Source organism: Dermacentor variabilis, chromosome 1 (genome assembly GCF_050947875.1).
Source record: "Dermacentor variabilis isolate Ectoservices chromosome 1, ASM5094787v1, whole genome shotgun sequence".
NCBI classification, from domain to species: Eukaryota; Metazoa; Arthropoda; class Arachnida; order Ixodida; family Ixodidae; genus Dermacentor; species Dermacentor variabilis.
Window position 1 is genome coordinate 193,215,756 of NC_134568.1, and position 18,303 is coordinate 193,234,058.

The 18,303-nt window shown below is 50.2% G+C and overlaps 1 protein-coding gene across 1 annotated transcript in view; it reads right to left on the reverse strand.

The window, feature by feature from the left end:
• Positions 1-4,589: 4,589 nt before the first annotated feature.
• LOC142572607 (lysosomal aspartic protease-like) overlaps positions 4,590-18,303 on the reverse strand; it is a 51,754-nt gene continuing 38,040 nt past the window's right edge. The window contains exons 6-7 of the mRNA XM_075681832.1: positions 6,055-6,153; positions 4,590-4,873 (exon numbers count right to left, since the gene is read on the reverse strand). Of these exons, the coding sequence (XP_075537947.1) occupies positions 4,718-4,873; positions 6,055-6,153 (255 nt within the window). The 3' untranslated portion in view covers positions 4,590-4,717. The remainder of the gene's footprint in view (positions 4,874-6,054; positions 6,154-18,303) is intronic.

An 18,303-nucleotide genomic window follows, 5' to 3' on the forward strand; every position in this document is an offset into this window, starting at 1 on the left:
TTATTAAGCACAAGTAATTTCCGCTATGTTGTCCTTGGTGTCAGTGCTTCTTGGTTTCTTATGATATGACTAATAAAAATCGGGCCCCTCGGTTAACCCCATTTCTAACCGTACTGCAAGTATCATAGGCATGAAAAGTAACCTTTCTCTCCCATCTTTAAAATCCCGCCGGCAAATCAGTCGCATACAGTGCGACGCTGCTTGAGAAATAATATTGAAATGTCCAAGAATTTAGAAGACAAAAAAAAAAAGATTGAATCGTCGCGACGGCACATCACAGGCTCCGAGGCGTCGAAGTCTCTATAACGAAATTATTTTTAAAGAGTTCTGATAGCGTCCACGCAACAATGGTTGCTGATGTACTGTCAAATGCTCATATGCTGCGGCCTAAAGCTCACGGCACGGAGCGAAAACGCGCTCACAGCGAAAGCAAAACATTGTGCGCGGGCATGCATGCAGACGCGCAGTCGATCGCTGCGAACCCGTGTGATCGCTGCATTGAGGCTTCGTTCTGTTATGCCCCATTTGGTTATACAGACAGCCCACTATAAGAACATATTTCACATAGTTTACTCTCAGCGTTTGCCTACCTTTCACGCAAGAAGCCCGTTCCGGAGACTCCATCGCGGCGACCGCGCGCACTGGCGTTCACTGTACGTATTCGGTAATAAGACAGCGTCTGTAAACGATTACGTGCTTTCAGTTTGGTCAAGATTATTCTATCGACAGTCAAAAACTTCTTTTGTTTTGAGAGTGCTTACTCTAAAGCCGCTCGAGTTCGCTCTTCTCCACGGGCGGCCATTTTTCCAAGAAAGTATGCCTTCCAACCACTCGACCATCGACCAAAAATCCACCATCGCGGTCAACATCAGTCCCTTTCCACGTAAGTATGAGGCTCGGAGCAGGAGCTATGGCGCTTCAAAGTAACCTGGGGCCTGACGAACCAACCGACTGAGCTATTTTTCCGGGCAACATCCAAGAGTCAAGAGCTCAAATCACCTGTTCTCTTCCTTTTTTTTCTGTGTTTCCCCCTTTTCTTTCTTTTTTTTAATGTCTTTTCTTTTAGTTTATCACTGTACGTGAATCCTCCTAAAAATTATATATATCCTCAATTATGTATGGCCACACATGTGCACGTCATAAATACCAGGTTCTCTAGCCGAGTGCCATCCGTGCGGTATAACCGAGCTCAGATTGGTCCACCTTGACTGATCAAATAAGGCACCACTGTAGGTTAAATGAGGCGTACAACTCCTGCGGGACCCGCCGTGGTTGCTCAGTGGCTATGGTGTTAGACTGCTGAGCACGAGGTCGCGGGATCGAATCCCGGCCACGGCGGCCGCATTTCGAGGGGGTCGAAATGCGAAAAGACCCGTGTACTTAGATTTAGGTGCACGTTAAAGAGCCCCAGGTGGTCGAAATTTCCAGAGTCCTCCACTACGGCGTGCCTCATGATCAGAAAGGGGTTTTGGCAAGTAAAACCCCATAATTTAATGTTTAATTTAACTCCTGCGGGGGCGGTAGAATATCCGCCTCCCGTGCAAGAGGACCGTGGTTCAAATCCAGGTGCCGCGCAATTCTCCACCGGAAAATACAAAAAAAAGCCGTGTATTGAAAAAATTGCACAAACAGGCCTGGAGTGCGGCCTGATCCCGGTGACCAGAACCGGTAACGCACTCTCTCACCACAGCAGGATAGGCCACCCTGGTGCAGTACTTGGCCACAACCTCCTATATGAATACAACAATGAAACCTCGGCCCTCAGTCTCCAGCAGCCGCGAAGCAACTGACCACGGCGGCGGTCAGATCTGTGACGCAGCAGAGGGTGCTAAGAATACCTGGCTCCGGACAGGCCGCCATTGGAATATGAACCTGGCAACGTTTAACGCTAGGACGTTATATAGTGAGGCGAGTCTAGCAGTGCTATTGGAGGAATTAGAGGGCAGTAAATGGGATATAATAGGGCTCAGTGAAGTTAGGAGGCCAAAAGAAGCATATACAATGCTAAAAAGCGGGCACGTCCTGTGCTACCGAAGCTTAGCGGAGACACGAGAACTAGGAGTCGGATTCCTGATTAATAAGAATATAGCTGGTAATATACAGGAATTCTATAGTATTAACGAGAGGGTGTCAGGTCTTGTTGTGAAACTTAATAAGAGGTACAAAATGAAGGTTGTACAGGTCTACGCCCCTACATCCAGTCATGATGACCAGGAAGTCGAAACCTTTTATGAAGACCTGGAATCGGCGATGGGTAAAGTCAAAACAAAATACACTATACTAATGGGCGATTTCAATGCTAGGGTAGGCAAGAAGCAGGCTGGAGACAAGTCAGCGGGGGAATATGGCATAGGCTCTAGGAATAGCAGAGGAGAGTTATTAGTAGAGTTTGCAGAACAGCATAATATGCGGATAATGAATACCTTTTTCCGCACGCGAGTTAGCCGAAAGTGGACGTGGAGGAGCCCTAATGGTGAGACTAGAAATGAAATCGACTTCATACTCTGCGCGAACCCTGGCATCATACAAGATGTAGACGTGCTCGGCAAGGTGTGCTGCAGTGACCATAGGATGGTAAGAACTCGAATTAGCGTTGACTTGAGGAGGGAACGGAAGAAACTGGTACATAAGAAGCCAGTCAATGAGTTGGCGGTAAGAGGGAAACTAGAGGAATGCCGGATCAAGCTACAGAACAGGTATTCGGCTTTAACTTAGGAAGAGGACCTTAGTGTTGAAGCAATGAACGACAATCTTATGGGCATCATTAAGGAGTGCGCAATAGAAGTCTGTGGTAACGCCGTTAGACAGGAAACCAGTAAGCTATCGCAGGAGTCGAAAGATCTGATCAAGAAACGCCAATGTATGAAAGCCTCTAACCCTACAGCTAGAATAGAACTGGCAAAATTTTCTAAGTTAATCAACAAGCGTAAGACAGCTGACATAAGGAACTATAATATGGATAGAATCGAACAGGCTCTCAGGAACGGAGGAAGCCTGACAGCAGTGAAGAAGAAACTAGAAAGTGAAGAAAAACTAGAAAAGAACCAGATGGGTGCGTTAAGAGACAAAGCCGGCAATATCGTTACTAATATGGATGAGATAGTTCAAGTGGCTGAGGAGTTCTATAGAGATTTATACAGTACCAGTAACACCCACGACGATAAGGTGAGAGAGAATAGTCTAGAGGAACTTGAAATCCCACAAGTAACGCCGGAAGAGGTAATTAAAAACGCCTTGGGAGCTATGCAAAGGGGGAAGGCAGCTATGCAAAGGGGGAAGAGGCAAAGCAGAAGGGTGGGTCTGAAAATTAATCTGCGGAAAACTAAAGTAATGTTTAACAGTCTCGGAAGAGAACAGTAGTTTACGATAGGTAGCGAGGCACTGGAAGTGGTAAGGGAATACATCTACTTAGGGCAGATAGTGACCACGGATCCGGATCATGAGATTGAAATAACCAGAAGAATAAGAATGGGCTGGGGTGCGTTTGGCAGGCATTCTCAAATCATGAACAGCAGGTTGCCACTATCCCTCAAGAGGAAAGTGTATAACAGCTGTGTGTTACCAGTACTCACGTATGGGGCAGAAACCTGGAGGCTTACGAAAAGGGTTCTGCTGAAATTGAGGACGACGCAACGAGCTATGGAAAGAAGAATAATGGGTGTAACGTTAATGCTATCTTCGGCTGGTCGTTTCTGAGCACTCTGGAGCGCTCTCGCGAGCGGCGTTGTCTTCGGCTGGTTGAAAGAGGGTGCGCGCCCTGCGTTCGGCTGGTTCTTCTCGATTGCTCTCCTCTATATTGGAGCGCTCTGAGGCGCTCCGAGCCCTGTCGTCGGAGCAGTCATCGAGATTGAAACGTCATCGCAGCGCCGCGTCGCTGCTGTTGGTGACGGCCCAGCGTAACCTTGGCAACCTAGGCCACTGCATGCTGGCGTCTCGACGAAGGTTCGGCCCCCCCGGCACGTCCGCCGGTTTTTCCGGCAGCTTTGGATGGGCGAAACATCGGACGTTGGCAGTAGTCACGTGGTTTCGCATCAGCAGTTTCCTCCTCCGAGAGCGAGTCGCACGTTCGGCTTGCGCGCTTGTCCCCTACCTTTGAGCTCGGGAAACGACCGATCTACCCGACTCTGCTTCGGGGCATACAGGCGACCAGTCGAAGATACCATAAGGGATAAGAAAAGAGCAGATTGGGTGAGGGAACAAACGCGGGTAAATGACATCTTAGTTGAAATCAAGAAAAAGAAATGGGGCATGGGCCGGACATGTAATGAGGAGGGAAGATAACCGATGGTCATTAAGGGTTACGGACAGGATTAAGGCGTTTGCAGACGGATTAAGACGGATTAAGACATTAAGACGTTTGCAGGGACAACATGACCGGGGTAGTTGGAGAAGTATGGGAGAGGCTTTTGCCCTGCAGTGGGCGTAACTAGGCTGATGATGATGATGACATAAATGTCCAGGAGGGCTGCCGCGTGGTGTTTTTCTTGAGCGCCGTAAGCGAAACCTGCGAGGAGCGCGCCGCGTGATCCCTTATACTACGTAAGGGAGGCGCTTCCGACAGATGGCGACTCCGTAATTCCTCGCCCCCAATACAGCTTCGCTGTAAAGTGACGCCGTAGAAACAGTAGGCATGCTTTATTCAGTTCACGATCGAAGTAAAGAGCCGTCGTTTTGGAGGGCCGCAAGAGTGTAGCACGCTGGAGGCGACGACGCACTTCTAGACCGCAGTGGCGAATCCGACGCGGTTTTGGTTCCTGTCGAACACTGTGTAGTATTCCTGCGTGAATGTGGCGCCTAAGATCCAGAGGCGTGCTTCCGACGCATCCGACTCGGAGATGCGCGTGAAGCACTGAACACCGCCTTCGATCGGAATCTGGAAAAAAGTGCCGCGTGTCAGTGCGGTTGGGAAGGATCTCTTATTTATTTAAAATTTCCTTACAAGCCTCATATGAGGCATTGCGTAAGGGGGGCGTCACTGTAAGCATTAAATGGGCATATAACAATACATAAAATATATACATGATAAGTAGATAGTACAGTAATGTACACCCAGCATTTTATACATATATTAGAGTATTGCGCAAAAATAATAGGAAATGGTTGTGTACATGTTATACAAAAAGACAAGAGATACAGTTCATTCAGCAAGCAAAATAACGATGTACAAAAGTAACCACTTCAACGTCATAGGATAAAAAGTACAAGATAATTAAACAAAAGAATGACCCCATAATTAAAGACAAGACAGCATGCAGAACGCGTAAAAATGAAAAAAAGAAATCATCCCGTTTGTCGAAGGTAGGAGAAGGAGGAGAAATAGACGGAAAAATAGGGACGTTAGCCAGTTAGACAGGGGGTTAGCCAGACCGGCTGGCTACCTTGTGCTGTGGAAAAGGGGCAACGGGAATAAAAGATAATACAAAAGCGATATTAAAAAAGTAAATAAGGAAGGAAGAGCAAAACTAAAAGATAAAAAGGAGAGGAGAATAAAGCACTGCTTAAAATCTGTCTCTAAGAGCAGTCCACCGCAAGAAGCGCAACAACGCTTTCAAAGCTTTCTGTGATGAGGGCGGTCTCGGCCAGTCTCCCAGGATCTTTTCCTCCGACAAACAGCATTTGTCAAGACTATCTAGCACTCTTGAAAGTTATTTCCTGGACGCACTGAAGCGGGGACACTCACAGAGAAAGTGGGCAATTGTTTCCTCGCAGCTACAGTTATCGCATGCATGCATGTAGGGCTGTTGGCCATTCAGATTCGAAATGAGTACGCATTCGGGATGGCCACGCCAAGCCACAAGCGGCACAGTAGCGTCTCCTCAGCTCTAGGTCGTCTTGACGGCAGGCGGAGCCGTAGAATCGGATCCAAGTTGTGAAGTCGATGGTACGTAGTGGAATATCAACTTAAGAGCTGGCAGAATTAACCAGAATTTCTTTGGAAGACGATGACATGGTAGGCTGCCGCTAATGCTTAGGCTTATTTGCGCTTGGAGCGTTTCTGTTTTACCCGCCCCCCTAAAACAAAGCCAGATATAAAAATAAACAGTGCATATTTACCCTAATGGTATATCTTTCTCCTTCAAGCGGGAAGGACTTGCCGTTCAGGTTGAGAGTGATTGGTGACAGGCTGGCTATACCGTTGCAATCGACCTCGTACTGAAAGCGTCAAAAATGAATGGGTGTAAAAACATGAAGCTCAATCTTGAAGAAAGACGTAATTTACGTCCGCCCCACACACAAGTGCCCATGTAACAATGAAGGGAGATGGCGCCAAGACCTCCCAGTTTGCACTACTCAAAATTGCATCATCCGCTCGCCAGGCTTTGTGCGGCAGAGAACGCGCTGCGAAGCTACCATGGTGACCGCAGCTCCATTGCGCAGAGCCTAGCGAGCCGAAACACGTTGGTACGAAGCAAAGAAATATCGCGTAGTTCGAGGCACAACTGCGCGCCTGTGCTTCGAGTGATGTGCGTGTGCCTCGCATGGGCAAGCGCGGCATAACTCGAACGCCGAAGCGCGAATTGCGTCCGGCACATAACAGCGCGGATGTGAACAGGTTAAGTATCGACGCGCCAAGCTCCGGCATGCCATCACATAGACGCATGCGTCACATCACACCACGTGGACGCACATCACATCGCATCACACTGACTCACGCATCTTCTGAGGCTACTATCCCAGACCAATTCTTCTCCCATACTGCCACTGAACTGTCCACCAACACCACCGCCGAGTGGCTGGTTCAAACAGGCAGTCTAGTTGATTTCGTCAGCACAACTATTATGTACGCCGACCCTGGACCCTGTACTGAGGGTTTTGACTGCCTTACAGCGCTGCAATGATCTCTCTTGTGGTTGCCAATGTAACCTCGTTTTCGTCAGAGCATTAGAGATTGGAGCCGGTAACTCACGGATGGACATTCAAATAGTAATAAAGTCCTCACATCAGCGCAGCGTCTCCGCGGCACTGTGTGCCTTGCCCTTTCACCACGAAAAGCTTAACAGCACGATTACCACGAGAGGTAGCCAGTGCTTTGTGTTAATTCTGTGATAGGCGATTATAGAGGAAATAATAAGAAAAGTGGCGGAGATCTGTGCAGCATGTATCAGCTGCACGTTATAGACACGGAGAAGCTGGGGAGCATCGTCACACTTCTTTAACCTTGTTACTGGTTTACGACTGCCTTCGTGCGCAGTACACTCGTTGCACCGCAGTACGCCACGGGTTGTGCCGCACTTCCCATTTACCCTGTGCAAAGAAGGTGAGCACTTCGCGAATCCCGGATACCCCGCGTATCTTGCATGTCTCTTCCAGCCGCCCTTTTTGCTGACATAAAACTGTTTCGTGCCCAGCGGTTCGAACCGCAATGGGTGCACCGCGAACTACTGCAGCTTTTAGCGCTCGGGCTCCGTTAGTACGCGCGTCAGTGTTGCGATGGGGGGACGCCGAGTTCGATGCTATTTTGCGGAGCATGCGTTTCTTCAAACTGCCTTATTTAATTTCGTCGCTGACACGATGATAACTTTATTTTTTCAGTTTGTTGCGGACAAGACACAGCTGGACAGCTCTGGCCTGAAGTGCGCAATTAAGTGCAAGCGTTACCTTGGGAGCTCGTATCTAAAGTTGTGGCAACGGAGTGAGTGAGTAAGGGAGTAAAGACTATTTCAAAACAAGGTATTGACAGGTGACCTCGTTGTTAAGCAGCCACGAGCTCTTGGGCCTGGGCGGATTGTTCAGCTCTCTTGATGACCTTGGCCCGCAGGTCAGGGCCGGAGCTGAGCAACACGGCCTCCCACTGCTCAGTATTACTTATTTCGTGCTTTGTATGATTTTCCGCTGGGCACGTACAGTCTCGGTCAAAAAATTTGAACCCGCTGTGAACAGTCGGGGAGCGGCTGCGCTCCGCTATCGTGACGCTGCCGCCGTCGGCGCGCGCCGCTGCTCGCTTGCGCCGAGAATGAAGAGGGTGAGGGAAGCATTTCTCTTGCTCTCAAGCATCCTTTGATAAGAGCGCTCGTGAAGAATAAATGCGTCGTTCGTCCTGCCAGCTGCGAGGTCGTCTTACGGCCGCTGTGGTACGGCGCTTCGTGTGAGTAAATGCGCTCGCCTGGGCAAAGCTGCCCGGCTTCCATGCAGCGCATTATACTACAAAAATGGTCCTAATAATCGAAATTGCCTATTACAATTTTGTCCTACACATTCAAAGGCGAGAGCCTTCGCATTACGGTTTTAGATTAATGTCTTGAATGTGTTTCGGAATGCGATGAAAACAAGAGATAAAATATAAACTGACATCTCTCAGTGCTGTCTAGCATTGTTCCAGGTTTTATTGTAATATGCGAGCAATTCAATCATCGTTCGTTTAGAAAAAACCAGAAGCAGTAATTTCGACTACAATGACTTGCTTCGGAAAGGGCCTGTAATCACTGTTACAATATTTCAAATACGTTGACCGCACTTCTCCACTATATAAGGAACGACCACATGAGTGCGTTTGGCGTTGAAGTTCTTTAATTAAAGCCACAATAAAATTTGCCCTGCCTGAGTAGCCGAGTTAGAACTATTCCCTTGGCATTTTGGAAAATGCGCACTACTTCGCCTTTTTTGATATCTTCGTGCACAAGGCCTCATTGTCGTTAGGGCTCACTTTCGTGCACACGTGAGGCCAGTGTAAGTTCATCTTGTTTGCATTGGGCATCACGCGTTTGAATCGCGTAAAGTACACCACGGCCACGAGATTATAGTATTCTCGCATATTGAAGGCGTCACAGCGGTGCTGCTGTCGCTGTCACGGGTTCCCTGGAAGAAGTATTGTGGATATAGTTTACGGAGGTATCGTTCGTCTCTACGAGAAAGGGCTTCACAGGCAGTTTTAAAAAATAGGTTATACGTAGCGTCCTTTCAACGAGAGACCTCGGCTAGTTTACAGTCAAACACATGCACAAGCTGTAATTGTTCGAGCCAACCACAGACCAAGCCACACTCAATGCCTTGAAGGCATGCTCGCCCTGTGATTTCGTCGAGGTATGCAGGTGCCACCCTGAAGCTTATGCTTTCTTGATTAATTTGCTACTTGTTACTTTCATGATTACAAATTCGAGATGCCATTGTAGCACATTATTGAATATATCATTCAGCTGCTGAAGACAGATCTTAGCTACGATCCTCGCAAAGTGCCCGTGTTCGAGCATGCGCCGGACTATTCATAGCGTTGTTCCTTTAATTTGCTCCCAAAAATATTAACTGATGATTACGATACTCGGAATTGCGAAATTTGAGCGTATCGCGTTTGCCAGCGGTCGCCAGAAGCCCCCGCCAGCTCGTCCAGCATACGCTGCAAACGGCATGCTAGCCGGTCGGGTGGCTTCCGCTTTGCATGGCTTCGCCACCGCCGCGCTCGCGCCGCGCTCGCCGCACTAGCTTTTCACAAGCGCTGTTATCAAACGACGCTTGACATGCTTTCCTTACCCTCTCTACCCTCGGCGCAAGCGAGCAGCGACGCGCGCCGACGGTGGCAGCGCCGCGATAGCGGAGCGCAGCTGCTCCCCGGCCGTTCACAGCGGGTTCAAGTTTTTTGACCAAGACTGCACGACCACATAATACGGAACAGATCCGTTTCTTTCTTACAATGGTTACATGTATTAGGGTATTGGTTCAGGTAGTAGTAGTGATAAGCTACGGGGTTTGGGTAGGTGTTAGTCTGATGTCGCCGCCAAGCTACTTCTTGTCGCTTGTTAAGCGATTTGTGTGCTGGCGGGTACACTGCCCTGGCTAACGGAGAAATTATTTTATTTGTAATCGACAGAACCGATACTGATAATAATTGTTGTAGGTTAAAGAAAAAGAAAATTAACAGACTGTTGTGAGCACATATTTTATTTAGCTTATCATCGTTTATTTAAACAAATATTACCGAGAATTGAAATGAAGCTTCAACTTTATGGCTCTTTAACTGAACAATAAGAAATGATATCATGTTTCCGTGAACTGCGTCTATTTGGACATCTAAAGTGGGCAGACTTCGTGTATTATGCACCTACTTTGAACTGATAAGGGTGCCTTCATGGAGCGGAATTAGTTTCTTGGCTGGATATGCGGTTTAGGTACTGGCAGGCACTAATGGCTGAAAACAGACGCTCGAAAACGGCTATTGTGTCGACTGACGAGTTATATGATTTCGTCGCGATGCCTTTAGGCCTGTTACGTTTCGCCTACGACGCGCGGTTTAGCCGGCGCGGCTGCAACAAAGCGGCAGACATTTTGGCCCGTTCGGCGCCGCCGCTACGCCTCCCCGCCAAGCGCGTCCAGGCATGTTCCGATGCCACGTGTCTTCATGTGCGTGTGTGAGTGTATGTGCATATTGGTGCCCACGCTTGTCGAAGCGCGGCAGCCGGGGAGAGGAGCTCCCAACAACTGTGAAGCGAGGGGGGGGGGCTGACCGGCGGCGACACGACAGTATGAGCCACCTTCTCCTCCCCATTGTGCCCGAACGGCGCCGGCACGACGGCTGCGCCACCTTATCCCATTGTGCCCGAGCGGCACAGTCACGTGCTCGTCTATAGAGGGGTTCCTTCTTGCCCTCAACTGCGACAGTATAAAAGCAGCTGCCCCCGGACGCCAAAGGAGGGCTCCGATTTCTTCTGTTGAGTAAAGTGCACTCCCGTCTCTCTACTTCGGTCAACCTGACCGCCAACTCTTTGCGATGTTAGAATAAACAAGTTGTTTTGTTGTTACCAGTCGACTCATGCTTTGCCGGGACCTTCGGATGCTTCCAGTTGTACCCCAGGCCGCCAGGCCAACGCTACCCTTGGGGCTTGCGACCCAGGTGCAACAACGGGCGTCAGCGCCGAGTTCCCAACAACTCGTGCCAGCGGCGCGACCACAACAACTGTCTGCCAGCGGTGAGATCGCGACAACGGAGGCCAGCAGCGAAGATATGCGGTTGACTGTATGCTGAGCAGCTCATCGACGATCCGGGAGCAGTGCAACGAGCCCTGTGTGATGACTGGTTGCCTGCAGCGGAACGACTGCGCTGGATTCTTGGCTGCGAGGTTTGGTGAGTGCGGGACTTTCTTCTTCTGAGCTTTGCCAGGCTTTTGTTAGTGTCAGAAACAGAGCTGGTAATTGTGGTTGTCGTTGCTGCCGGGTTAGTTTGCGGCAAGACAATAATAGGCAGTAGAGAAAGCAGCATTCAGAGCAGCCATGGATTTGAAGTCGTTGCGCAAACCGAAATTGTTGGAGCTTGCAAGAGAGTTGGGTCTGGATGTCTCGGACAAACTCAGAAAACCAGAACTGCTAAAGGCTATTCTTGAGTTAGAGGCTGAGGATGACGAGCTGTCGGAATGCCTTGAGACTATTGAGGAGAGGTCAAAAAGACATGAGCGCGAACTTAAAGAGCAAAAAGAGAGACAAGAGCGCGAACTTAGAGAGCAAAAAGAGAGACAGGAGCGCGAACTTAAAGAGCAGAAAGAAAAAGAAGAGCGCGAACACGCTTTGGAAATGAAGCGTCTCGAGGTAGAGATGGAACGCGCTCGTAATGGAAGTCAGGCACACGGTGCAGGAGAACGCGTATTGTTCAAAATGACTGACCTGATGCGGCCGTTTAAGCTTGGAGAGGACATTGGTTTGTTCCTGGTTAACTTTGAGCGAACGTGCGAGAAGCAGGGGTTCTCTCGGGAAACGTGGCCACAGCGCTTGCTCACTTTGTTACCCGGCGAGGCGGCCGACGTAGTCGCTCGCTTGTATAGAGAGGAGGCAGAGGATTTCGACAAAGTGAAATCGAGTCTGCTAAAAAAGTACAGGCTGTCAGCGGAGGCGTTCCGTCGGAAGTTTCGGGAAAGTGAGAAAGGCAAGAGTGAGTCATATACAGAGTTTGCCTACAAGCTTATGTCAAACATGCAGGAGTGGCTCAAAGAAGAGAAAGCGTTTGGTGACCACGATAAAGTTCTGCAGTGTTTCGGGCTAGAACAGTTTTATAGTCGGTTACCGGAGAACGTGCGGTACTGGGTCTTGGATAGGCCAGACGTTTGTACGGTGGCTAAAGCCGCTGAGCTAGCCGAGGAGTTTGAGACGCGTCGGGCTCGCGGAGCTAAGGACGGTCAAAAGGGTGAGTTTGGCTCGAAGTTTGAGAGGCCGAAGTTCACACCCATGAGAGCAAAGGGGAACACACGTAGTGCGGATGCGAGTGAAAGCAGTGCGACCGAACCTAAGGAGACGGCGGCAGCCGAAGCCGAACGCAGAAAGCGGTTCGAGACGAGGCAAGCGCGCGTTTGTTATACGTGCCAGAAGCCGGGTCACTTTTCGGCGCAGTGTCCGGAAACAAAACCAAAAGTTGTGTTTTTGTCATTATGCAGCACTGACGAGAACATGAAGCTTCCCGAGCCTTACATGCGAGACCTCCTCGTGAACGGGAAAGAGTGCCGAGTGCTTCGCGATTCCGCAGCTACGATGGATGTAGTTCACCCCTCTTACGTAGAACCCCATATGTTCACGGGCGAGTGCGCATGGATCAAGCAAGCCGTGGAAGCTCATAGTGTGTGTCTGCCCGTAGCAAAAGTGCTTATTGAAGGACCTTTCGGAGCGCTTGAGACGGAGGCGGCAGTGTCATCTATGCTGCCCCCCCAGTACCCGTACCTATTTTCGAACAGGTCCGATCACCTCCTGCGCGAGAAGGGGCTTTTGTTTGGTGAGGCTAGCGTTCAGGCCTTAACCAGATCGAAGGTTCGGGAGCTCGCTGCAAAGGCGGTAGTTGCGGGGCCGACGTTGTCCAACAATGAAAAAGGGTCAGAGGCGCAGCAAGCTGATATTCAGAGCACGCCTGAACTGAATAAAATTGAGTCTGTAACGTTAAAGGCACCAGATACTGGAGAGGAAATTCCCGATGCGGGAAAGTTAGAAGAGCTATCTGCAGATTTGCTCATCGCGCCTACGTCAGACGGACTTGATAGGTTGCTAAAAGTCAGCCGGTCGGCTTTGATAGCCGAGCAAAAGAAGGATGGCAGCCTAGAAAACGTACGCTGCATTGTCAAGGAAGGTATCGCCAAGAAAAATGCTCGTTTTGTGGAAAGAGGTGGAGTCCTGTACCGGAAGTATCTAGACCGCAGAGGAGTGGAGTTCGATCAGCTGATCGTGCCTCAATGCTATCGTCAGGATCTGTTGCGCTTGTCGCACGGGGGTTCGTGGTCCGGACACCTAGGAGTTAAGAAAACTAAGGACCGTCTCTTGCAAGAGTACTATTGGCCAGGGTGTTTTCGGGACGCAGACCATTTCGTGAGGACATGTGACACCTGTCAGCGGGTGGGCAAACCAGGGGACAAATCGAGGGCGCCATTGAGATTGGTACCTATCATTACGGAGCCTTTTAGACGGCTCGTTATTGATACAGTGGGACCTCTGCCGGTAACAGCCACAGGGTACAGACACATTTTGACTGTGATCTGCCCAGCGACAAAGTTCCCTGAAGCAGTGCCGCTTAAAGAACTCAGCTCAGTTGAGATAGTCAATGCACTACTGTCCATATTTGCGCGAGTTGGTTTTCCTGCGGAAATCCAATCAGATCAGGGCACAGTGTTTACTAGCGCTTTGACGACAACTTTTCTCGAAAGGTGTGGGGTAAAGCTGTTACACAGCTCAGTGTACCACCCACAGTCGAATTCCGTTGAGAAGCTCCACTCCGTCATGAAGCGCGTGTTGAGAGCATTATGTTTTGAACATCAAACTGACTGGGAGCTGTGGCTGCCTGGGGTGATGTTTGCATTACGGACCGCGCCGCATGCGGCTACGGGGTTTTCGCCAGCTGAACTGGTGTACGGTCGCTCGCTGCGATCTCCGCTTCGCATGCTTCGAGAATCATGGGAAGGCAGGGGCGACGACCCAGTCGTGGTGGAGTACGTGCTTAAGCTCCTCGAACGCTTAAGAAGGGCACAGGAGGTGTCAGGTGAAGCAATGGCAAAGGCCCAGCAGAGGGCCAAGGTTTATTATGATCGGACCGCCAGGGCCCGTCGTTTTGAGGTGGGCGATGAGGTCATGATATTGCGCGCATCGCTAAACAACAAACTAGACGTGCAGTGGGAGGGCCCAGCACGAATTGTTCAGAAACTGTCGGACGTTAACTACGTGGTGAGTCTGCCAGGAAAGCGGAAAGCACAGCAAGTTTACCACTGTAATCTGCTCAAACCTTATAGACAAAGGGAAGCAGTGGTGTGCATGATGGTAAACGTTCCTGAAGAGCTTCCGGTCGAGCTTCCGGGACTAGGCTCAGTGACGAACAGGAAAGACACCGGTCAAGTCATTAGTGACCTTATCAGTAAAGCACCGCTGTCGCCTGAGCAGAAAACCGAACTACACCAGCTCTTACAAGAGTTTCAAGGTCTGTTCTCTGAGAGGCCTGGTAGGACTTCTGTCCTTACTCATGACATAGAACTTTCCTCCCCGGAGCCAGTACGATCCAAGGCGTATCGGGTGTCACCCCGCCAGAACGATATTATGGAGGCTGAGGTAAAGAAAATGCTACAGCTCGGTGTTATTGAGGCAGGTGAGAGTGATTATACCTCCCCTTTGATTTTAGTTGAGGTACCGGGCAAGGAACCTCGTCCTTGCGTCGACTACCGCAGGCTTAATTCCATCACTAAGGATCAAATTTATCCGATCCCTAACATCGAGGAGCGCCTTGAGAAAGTTAGTAGCGCTCAGTTTATTTCCACCCTAGATCTTGTCAGGGGTTATTGGCAGGTTCCACTTACAGAAGAGGCTAGTAGGTATGCGGCGTTCATTTCACCAATGGGAACATTCCGTCCTAAAGTGTTGAGTTTTGGTTTGAGGAACGCGCCATACTGTTTTTCAAGCCTCATGGATAAAGTGTTGCGGGGACAGCAAGAATTCGCTTTACCGTATCTAGACGACGTAGCGATATTCTCCGCATCCTGGTCTGAGCATATGGCACACTTGCGGGCAGTGCTAACCCGCCTGCGCGAAGCGGGCTTGACAATCAAGGCTCCCAAGTGCCAGTTAGCACAGGCCGAGGTTGTCTACCTCGGTCACGTGATTGGTCAGGGTCGTCGCCGCCCCTCTGAAATAAAGGTGGCCGCTGTGCGAGACTTCCCGCAACCGCGCACGAAGACCGATATTCGGTCGTTCTTAGGTGTCGCCGGCTACTATCAGAGGTGCATCCCCAGGTACTCTGATATCGCGGCTCCCCTGACGGATGCTCTAAGAAAGACAGAGCCGCAAACAGTCGTCTGGGACGAGACAAAGGAAAGAGCTTTTAGCGCCCTAAAGAGTGCCCTAACAAGCCAGCCTGTGCTACGATCGCCAGACTATACAAAAGGGTTCGTTGTTCAGTGCGATGCTAGTGAGCGAGGCATGGGCGTTGTACTGTGCCAACGGGAAAATGGAGAAGTAGAACACCCCGTCCTGTATGCTAGTCGTAAGCTGACCAGTCGTGAGCAGGCGTATAGCGCCACCGAGAAAGAGTGTGCGTGTCTCGTGTGGGCCGTTCAGAAATTGTCATGCTATCTAGCCGGCTCAGGGTTTATCATTGAGACGGATCACTGCCCTCTCCAATGGCTGCAGACCATCTCTCCCAAAAATGGCCGCCTCCTGCGCTGGAGCCTCGCTTTGCAACAATATTCCTTTGAGGTGCGTTACAAAATGGGGAGTCTCAACGGTAACGCCGATGGCTTAAGTCGAAGCCCCTAACGTAGGAATCAGCCTCAAAATTGTTTGTTACTGATGTTTTTCTTCCTGAGGCAGGATTTTTAACATATTGCTTTTGTTTAGTGTTTCAAAGTGATGACATGCTTTCTAGTGTAATTTTCCAATTTGTGGACGCGTTCTAAGTGCTGCTAGACTACTGTAAGGACCTAGGCAGTGGTATAAAAGGGGAAAGAGCCTGGCAGGGCTTAGTGAGGGTTGTGCCGTGCTTGCTGACTGAGCGGTTGAGTTTCAGCGTAGTTCTAACGCTTGCCGGGAACGAGAACAAAAATGTGAACTCTCCCGAAGTCACTTTGCAGTGTCCTGTGCGAACCTGAACGAGAGAACGAGGCCTTCTCTGTGCGCTGCGCTCAAGAAACGTCGAGGGACGCCCGACTTCGGTTATGAGCATCATCGAGCGACATCCCTCCGGACAGCGGATGCAGTCCCCTGACCATCGGGATCTCCTTCCCCCGGCGGGGCGGTCTGTTACGTTTCGCCTACGATGCGCGGTTTAGCCGGCGCGGCTGCAACACAGCGGCAGACATTTTGGCCCGTTCGGCGCCGCCGCTACGCCTCCCCGCCAAGCGCGTCCAGGCATGTTCCGATGCCACGTGTCTTCATGTGCGTGTGTGAGTGTATGTGCATATTGGTGCCCACGCTTGTCGAAGCGCGGCAGCCGGGGAGAGGAGCTCCCAACAACTGTGAAGCGAGGGGGGGGGGGCTGACCGGCGGCGACACGACAGTATGAGCCACCTTCTCCTCCCCATTGTGCCCGAACGGCGCCGGTACGACGGCTGCGCCACCTTATCCCATTGTGCCCGAGCGGCACAGTCACGTGCTCGTCTATAGAGGGGTTCCTTCTTGCCCTCAACTGCGAGAGTATAAAAGCAGCTGCCCCCGGACGCCAAAGGAGGGCTCCGATTTCTTCTGTTGAGTAAAGTGCACTCCCGTCTCTCTACTTCGGTCAACCTGACCGCCAACTCTTTGCGATGTTAGAATAAACAAGTTGTTTTGTTGTTACCAGTCGACTCATGCTTTGCCGGGACCTTCGGATGCTTCCAGTTGTACCCCAGGCCGCCAGGCCAACGCTACCCTTGGGGCTTGCGACCCAGGTGCAACAACGGGCGTCAGCGCCGAGTTCCCAACAACTCGTGCCAGCGGCGCGATTACAACAGGCCTCTCCAAAGCGCCTGACGTATTGAAGGTAGTGTTGGACACTGTCCCCTGGTGTCCTTAGCGGCACATGTGTCTTTGGTACTTGTATACCACTGTGGGTTTTTCTATAAGTTTTGAGTCTCATCTCAATCACCTTCAGCACGTACTTGGGTTTCTCAGAGCCACTAGGTCGTAATAAAATTTTACGAAACGTCACTTATGTGCTCCAGGTTACTATCCTAAGGCACGTCGTTTCGAAAGAGTGCATTCTTCCAAATCTTGCCGAAATCCGCGCCGTTGCCGAGAAGTCAAAGCCAGCCACTGTAGAAGAGCTTCGGAATTCCATTTGTTCAAGCTCATATTTCTGGCATTTCATCTGCAATCTTGCCTTCGTCATTGCCCCTTTTGACGCAACTTGTCCGCAGCGCTGACTTCTTGGCTGAGTGCGATGACTGATTTACAGCAGTACGGCGGCTCCTCACGTCCCTTCCGACAATGCACCACCGACAGAGATCCACGTGAACGTTAGCTCGGTTTCTGATTTGGTGCTGTTTTAGCCGAACGCAACGACTGCGTTGGGCCCAACGCAAATTACCACCGGCTTAATTCTCTCTTCTCCATGGAAGCGAAACTTCTTCCCTAGAGGGACACTGTTCTTCCTTTCCTGCACAATGTTTCTCAAGCGACACGTAGTATTATCAGAATTTCGCTGCCTATAAGCCAAGGAATGCCGGCTGCTCGCTCGCTCGTTTACCGCCGTAGATCAGTGGCGCCAGAAATGTCATGACGCATCGGCATATAAGGTTCTCGCTATTCTCCCGTCATACTGGTTTGGCACTGGGGCCCGTCTATACTGCTTCCAGCTCTACACCAAGCTGCTGCCCACAGTCACCGCAGCCTCTAACTCATGCGAAAAACCTCTCTTCGCGAGTGCGTCGTCGAGCCGCTCGAGCAGTGTTAATCCAATAGCATTAAGGGCTCCATGTTGCCGAAAATCCGGTATCGGCGTCGCTGGACTGGCCCTTGAGCGAAACTTTTTGTATATATTTACGTATATGTATATGCCACGCCTTGCTGTATGACATGCGGTATATGCCTGTTATTTTGCCACACCATTCTATCACTAAGTAGCTCATCTCTTGTCCTTCATTCTTGACAAAGTTATTCCTCGGAATTTCGAGAATGGCAACCCACAAACAAATTTCATGAAGCAAAACACCGACAGCGCATGCATCTTATGTTAAATCTTCTCAGACTTAAATATTAACAGTTTCAAACAATAACAGAAACGTGAAAATGATGTGATTTTTTTTGGCGCGGCTGTGATCCAGGAGGTAGCCTCCTGGATCGGCCCAACCAAGAGGCCGCGTTTCTACCCGAAAGGTCGCCTTCGTGCATAGCGGTGAACACTATCATTTCCCGGTAAACATGACGGTTACATAACCTGCAGTTGCCGGG